Genomic DNA, 7598 nt, shown 5'->3' on the forward strand with positions numbered 1-7598 from the left:
CATTGAATTTATCAATGGAATGGTATGCATAACTTTAAAGTCAAAATACATATATAAAATATGAACAAAGAAAATATTACTCAGGCCTGCGGGCCTGAAGTGGAAACCGCGTGGTCATTCCCTGTGTGGAATCATCCATTCTGGGTTCCATATTAAATCCTAAGACTTTGGTGGCCGGTTTTGTGCTATATGCCTGATTTTGGGGTGTGAAAATCTTATAAAGAGAAAGTACTATAATGTTAATTAGGATGCAAGCATGTATCATCAGTTCATCACGGGCCAGAATCGAAGGTGTGTTGATGAAGAATATTGTGGCTTGTAACTTGCAATGCAAGTAACACGGTGAGAACCCACGTTTGTCTTGCGCAGTATGCCAGTGTGGAATATCTAGCTAGCTATACTTAACATGAAGTGCATATGCAGTTAATAATCTTCACCAACTTTCTAAATTAGTTTCAAGGGGGTTGAACGGAACTACTTTTTTAAATATTTTTTATTTTACTCGTTTAAAATGTTAATTTACTTGTTTAAAATCGAAATCAGACTAAAAGTAAAGTTCGAATTAAACAATTGAATGAAGGAGAAGGCACCCGATAAATAATACAAAATAAAATACTAAGCATCCAATAAATCCGACATGACAAGGATAAATAAAACATTAAATCCCAAAAAGAAATGAGAACGAAACTATAAAAAATGTCATAAATACCAAGGTACTAACCTTAAAATACTTAGAAAATAAGTAAAGAAAAATTATATGTAAATTATAAAAGGGAAACAACATTCTCATTCTCGACTTTCTTAAAGACATTGACTTTAGAGACGTCCAAATCGAAAGCCTTCAGTTTAATTTGCTTCTTGATATTTGTCTCGACATCAAACACACCATCGATAGCCGCTTGCTCGGCCCTCCGAATGGCAAAATCAAGTTCCTCAATCTTTTTCATTAGTTCGAAAACCTACTTCTTCAAGGTCGCTTTTCTCAAATTCAAAGTAGCTTGAGCTGACTTCAAAGTTTTCACCTCATTATCAAGTTCCTCAATCTTTTTCATCAGTTCGAAAACCTACTTCTTCAAGGTCGCTTCCCTCAAATTCAAAGTAACTTGAGCTGACTTCAAAGTTTTCACCTCATCTTTTAAAAAAGTCTGCTTAGTCTAAAGAGGAATAACTGAGTTATTGAGTTCCTTAACTTAGTCGAGGCCTCAGCAATCACCTTGTCCTTGGCAAGGAATTCTGAGCAAAAATTTATAATCTCCACCTTTGTATCTCAGATGTAAGTCGCGAAACTATTATTTTAATTATTTTTATTTTAAATTTTACATTCTAATACTAAACTTTAAGTCTTCTAAAAAATAAGGGTTAACAAAATAATTTTATAATAAAAAATTAATATTAACAAATTAAAAAATAATTTCCTGTAGTTATTAGTTTTGATCTCATGATATCATAGCAGGCCTTTTGTCTCGAGAAAATTGTGGGAGTTTTGCAGTTTAAGACAATATTATTTATTATTGTTGAATTATTCAGAGAATTGTGGGTTATTCAAAGACCAAATTTATGGTTAGTTGCTACTTGCTAGAGATATGTTACAATTCAAATTCATATTAGATGTTTCCTTATAAAATATAATAGTCGTCTAGTCTAATTATAATTATTTTCACTTGTTTTAAGCCTAGAGTTTTAATAGAAATCGGAAAAAGGAAAGAAGGAAAGTGGTGGTAGGATCAAAGCATAGGGCGTAGAAATTGGTCAAAACTCAAAAGTATAATGTGAATCGGCTGGAAAGCTCAACATTCCAAACATGGGGTCGTCTCCTCGCAGTGGGATACATTAAGTCAATGATTAATCACTATTATAATTTAAGCAAGTGCTTTTGAAGAGTATTCGAAGAGTTATAACTTTTATAAATCATTTAATTCTTGAAAAAAAAATTGTATTTTTATCAAAGAATCTGAATTCTGAACTTAACTTTTAGTCGTGCTAAAAAAAGTAGTTTATTATAAGGAGGAATATCGAAAAATAAAAATAAGGGAGTGCTAGGTAAATAATGACCATCTTAAATAATATGAACAATTACCAATTAAATAAAAATACACTACATCCTAATTTAATGCTACAAATTAAATTTAAGATTAATTTACTCTTTTAACCTTATTAATTTACATTGTTCACACATTGTTAAAAAATATTATAACTTTTCCAAATAAAAAACAAAACAAAAAGTTATAATAGTAGAATAAAGACTAAAAAAGTCAGTATGGTACACCTTCCTCTTATGACTATTTTATGAAGACTATGACGTTTTCTTCCATTTTCAACTTTGTTCTGATGTTTTCCAATCTTTGCACGGCGTCTTCACCAACCGTAACAACAACACTACCGCCATCACAGTTTCCTCCCACGCTCTCTTTACCCCTAAAACCGTGTTTCCTTCGGAATCCACATGCCTCAGAAACCTTCTCATTTACAATACTCTGTTTCTCCCTGTTTTTTCATAATTTGAGCCGACACTCTTGAAACTTGAACCTCCTCCTCTTCGCATTCTCCATTTATTATTTATTATTAATCATTTCCTTTCATTCTTCTCAATTCCCATTTTTTTTTTCCTTTGAATTCTGGACCGCTTTTATGGCTACTGTGTTTTACCAACACGTGTCTATTCTGTTCTTGCTCTGTTTCTTCTTCTTCCTCTGTTTCTGTGCTATGTTTTCTGCTGCAGCTGCCAGGTCCAGCATCACAACCGCTCAGTTCATTAGGAACCGTGACAATCTCATCTCAGATGGAAACAACTTCGAAATGGGTTTCTTCACTTACGATAATTATAACAACACTTACGTTGGGATTTGGTACTACACCATTCCTCAACCATACGTCATATGGGTCGCTAACAGAGACTACCCCGTCAAAGGCGATGGTGGCGCTATAACTATCCAACAAGATGGAAACTTGGTTATCTTCGATGGACAAAAGCGCAAAGTATGGTCAAGTAATGTCACAATTTCTGCGAATAACAAGACCACTGAAGCTGTTCTTGGTGATGATGGAAACCTCGTACTTACACTCACAGATTCTAGGAAAAAGGTATGGCAGAGCTTTGAGGATCCAAGCGATACGTATTTACCGGGTATGAAGGTTCCAGCGAATCCTTCAAAGGGGAAGAACAACTTTGTCTTCACTTCATGGAAATCAGCCAAGGACCCTTCACCTGGGAAATACACAATGGGGGTTGATCCTGAGAGTTTGCCTCAGATTGTGGTTTGGGAAGCAGGGGAAAGAAGGTGGAGGAGTGGTTACTGGAATGGAGGAGTCTTCACTGGTGTGGACATGACAGGAAGCGTGCTCAACGGTTTCACTATTAACAAAGGCGATAAAAGCTCTTACTTTTCTTATAGCGTGCCCAATGGTAGTGATAAGGTAAGGTTTCAGATAACTTGGGATGGGTATGAGAAAGACTTGAAGTGGGATCCATCTCAGAAACAATGGAACGAGACACAGAAAGGGCCTTCTAATGATTGTGAGGTTTACAACAAGTGTGGTAGTTTCTCAGCTTGTGATATTAGTTCAGGTTCACCTGTTTGTAAGTGCTTAAGAGGGTTTCAACAAAGAGGTGGTGTTGGTGGTGGGTGTAAGAGGGTGACACCACTCAAAGCTGAAAAGACAACCTCTCAGGTCGGTGTCAAAGAAGATGGATTCAAGAGGCATCGCTGCTTGAGGCTGCCGGATTTTGCACAGCAAGGAAACCCGGTTGGCGCCGAGAACTGCGAGAGCTTTTGCTTGCAGAATAGTTCTTGCACTGCTTATGCTGAAGTTAGTGGGATTGGGTGCATGGTTTGGTATGGGGAGTTGGTTGATCTTCAAGATTTTAGAGGAAATGTAGGAGAAACACTTTTCATTCGTTTAGCTGCTTCTGATTTAGGTAAGGTAAAACAATCTTCTTAGTTGTTTGTTTCCATTGATCAATGTGTCCAATTTTGAATTGAATTATTTGTCCAATTTTGATTTGAATTATTAGTACTACTTTCTATATAAGGTTATTGAGAAACTGCCTCAACTGGTCTTAGCACTCTCAGACCTAATATCTTGAATTTGGTATCAGGGAGAAACCATATTCTAACCCAATATATTGTTTCTACCATGTAAAATTTAATAAGAACGAATCAGAATGATAATTCTTAAGTCTAGCCACTAACATTGGTTTCATTTACTTTTTGGCTGTTAATTTTATTATCTAGACGATTATGAGGAGGACAGAATTTCTAAATCTCTCACAAGCCTCTAATTACATATGCCTTCTATTTCTTCAATTACAGAAGATGGAGGGAAAAAGAACAAGGTTGTGATAGTAACAGCTATTATAGCAGGATTAATCTCTATAGGGATTTTTGTATTTATAGTATGGAGGTGCAAGGCAAAACTCAAACTCAAAGGTAAGATATTTGACCTCCTAATTATTTCTTCCACTCTTTGATGAATGACAAAGGTATAATATGCTGTTTTAGATGTTAACTTCATATGTGTTGCATTTTTCTGCCCCCCCTTTTTTAGCTGCAGTTTCGTCCGCTTCATGTCGCAAGAATAGTGATGTAATACCAATTTATGATGCAAGCAAGAGTAAAGAGATGTCCACAGAATTTTCAGCATCAGCTGATCTTAGTTTGGAGGGTAATGAGCTAAGTGGACCAGAACTTCCACTTTTCAATTTTAATTGCATTTCCATAGCCACAGACAACTTTTCACAAGGAAATAAGCTTGGGGAAGGGGGTTTCGGTCCTGTTTATAAGGTAAAAGTTCTTCTGTTAATCTTATAATTTTAGGAATATAACAACTATATAAGGCTTCAAAGATCTAATAAAAGTTGTTTATTCCATTTACCAGGGAAAGCTTCCAAGTGGAGAACAAATAGCTGTCAAAAGGCTTTCAAGACATTCCTGCCAAGGTTTGGAGGAGTTCAAGAATGAAATGATGCTGATAGCCAAACTACAACACAGAAATTTGGTTAGACAAATGGGTTGCTCTATTCGAGGTGAAGAAAAATTGCTTGTATATGAGTACATGCCGAACAAAAGCTTGGATCGCTTTTTATTTGGTAAGTTAATAAGTTTCTTCAGTGAAAACCATTATGGAAAGCAATTATCAGCACACTTTATTAACAATTTTGCTCTGTCTGGTAAACATGACAGATCCGGTCAAGCAAACACAGTTAGACTGGGCAAGACGCTATGATATCATTGAAGGCATTGCAAGAGGACTACTTTATCTACATCGAGATTCAAGACTAAGAATAATTCATCGAGATCTAAAAGCAAGCAATATTTTATTGGACGAAAACATGAACCCAAAAATCTCAGACTTCGGGCTGGCCAGGATATTTGGTGGAAACCAGAACGAAGGCAATACAACCAGAGTGGTTGGTACATAGTAAGTATGCTTCAATTTTGCATGTTTGCTTGTTGATTCAACCACTTATCCAATCCTTACTTGAACTAAACTAACCTCGTGGTATTTGTAGTGGTTATATGGCTCCAGAATATGCAATGGAAGGTCTATTTTCAGTTAAATCCGATGTATATAGTTTTGGTGTATTACTTTTAGAGATTGTGAGTGGTCGGAGGAACACTAGCTTTCGTCACTCGGATGACACAAGTCTCATTGGATATGTGAGTAACTCATTACATACTATTTATAAACATAAATCATTTAGCAACACTTAGTAAGTTTTCTCAAAGATTCTAAAATGCTGATTGTGCTTGTGATGGGATTGAAATTTATGTAGGCATGGCATCTTTGGAATGAAGGCAGAGCAATGGAGCTTGTAGACCCTTGCATACGTGAATCAAGTCCTAAAGACAAAGCCTTGAGGTGCATAAACATAGGAATGTTGTGTGTGCAAGATTCAGCATCTCATAGACCAAACATGTCCAATGTAGTGTTGATGCTAGAAAGTGAGACAACCACTCTTCCATTACCTTCACAACCTTTGGTCACTTCCATGAGGAGATCTGAGGACAGAGAATTTCATATGGAAGGTCTTGATGTTTCAAATGATTTAACTGTCACAATGGTGGTTGGAAGATAGAATGAAAATGAAGGATGATTGTATGCTGTTTTTTGTTCTTATTTTGAAAATTTGGAAATATATCCTTAATTAAATTTGAAGACACTGTATATATCAAATTTGTATCTATCTTGAGACTCCAGTAAAAGAAAAATAAGAATAGAGGCTAGACTGAATTTAACATTATTGCCGTAAAGGAAAAATGCAAATTGGGATTTGTGCTAAAGTTGCTGTAACAAAGCGAAGGTCGACATGAATATTGTGTTACATTGACGTAGGTGACTCGGAGTTTTGTCATTTGTGCATGTTCCATATGCATATAAGTCAACAAAGTTAGACTTTTCATTGAAATTTAAGTCATGAGATATTTTTTCAAAAGAGCTTAGGGGGAAAATGAGGGTGAAACCTTGGGATAACAAATTTAGAAAAGAGAAAGAGTAAAATATCATTTTTGTCCCCAATGTTTGTGGTAAGTTTTAAAGTTGTCCCTAACGTTTGAATAGTCCTATTTAAGTCCTTATCGTTTCAAAATTGACTCAATGTCATCCTACCGTTAAGAACCTGTTAACGGAATTGATGACGAGACAAAATTGAGACGATTTTAAAATGTTAGGGACTTTAATAACATATATAAAGAAAGGATAACTAACCAAATTAGTTACTATTGAACTAGAGTTAGTAGCTTCTAGAGTCTTAATACTTATGTATAAATAAGACTCTTCAATTTACTGTATAGAACACACACATTAATAGTTAACATTCATTTTTCCTCTTTCTGCTATTGTTCTCTGCTTTGTATAGACTTTATTTCACATGGTATCAGATAGCGCCCAAGATCCATGGAGCCAGAAATTATCAACAATAATCCATCACTTGCTGTTGTTGCTACTCAAGCATTACTATCTGTGTCAATTCTAAAGCCCTTTTCTGTTCCTTTACCAGAAAAACTCAACAATGATAATTTTCTCACCTGACACCATTCAACTATTCTTATAATTTCAGGTCAAGAACTTCAAGATTATCTGGACCAACAGAAGATTTCAACAAGATACGCATCAACTGCTGATAAAAAGGCACAAAATGAAACAAAGACATATAAAGAATGGAGGCTTGATGACTACAATGTCTCTTCCTGGCTTTACTCATTACTGGGTTCTTGGTTGTCTTTTTGCTCATGACATTTGGAGCCGACTTCACACTCACTTTGCATCACAAACAAAAGCTCGTATTAGGCAACTTCAACTGCAATTAAAATCAATCAAAAATACTGGTCCAGCATCTGATTATTTTCTTCAAATAAGAAAAGTGGTGGATGCACTCGCCACTGTTGGAGCTCCTCTAACTGATGCAGAATGCACCAGTGTCATTTTAGATGGATTAAATGAAGATTATCAGTCATTCTTGACATATGTCACTGCAAAAGATCCACCCTATTCCATTCCAGACCTTGAAGCTCTCTTGATGGCTCAAGAAGACATTGTGGAGAGGTTCAAAAAATTAGAACCCTCAATGGTACAGGTCAATTTTGTAAGAACCGCAATTA

General features: G+C 35.7%; 1 protein-coding gene across 2 annotated transcripts; it reads left to right on the forward strand.

Annotated features, from left to right (window-relative positions):
* The first annotated feature begins 2303 nt into the window (after positions 1–2303).
* LOC107468453 (G-type lectin S-receptor-like serine/threonine-protein kinase B120) lies at positions 2304–6224 on the forward strand. 2 transcript variants are annotated; one of them, XM_016087750.3, is made up of 7 exons: positions 2304–3916; positions 4311–4427; positions 4546–4781; positions 4876–5086; positions 5181–5418; positions 5510–5657; positions 5774–6224. In XM_016087750.3, exons 1-7 carry the CDS (start codon positions 2629–2631, stop codon positions 6074–6076), a joined length of 2541 nt encoding a protein of 846 aa, XP_015943236.1. In that variant the 5' UTR covers positions 2304–2628; the 3' UTR covers positions 6077–6224. The 2 variants fall into 2 exon arrangements, with proteins under 2 accessions (XP_015943236.1, XP_015943238.1); XM_016087752.3 differs by having other exon boundaries at positions 4552–4781.
* Positions 6225–7598: the final 1374 nt, after the last annotated feature.

This window comes from Arachis duranensis, chromosome 10 (genome assembly GCF_000817695.3).
Source record: "Arachis duranensis cultivar V14167 chromosome 10, aradu.V14167.gnm2.J7QH, whole genome shotgun sequence".
Classification (NCBI taxonomy): Eukaryota; Viridiplantae; Streptophyta; class Magnoliopsida; order Fabales; family Fabaceae; genus Arachis; species Arachis duranensis.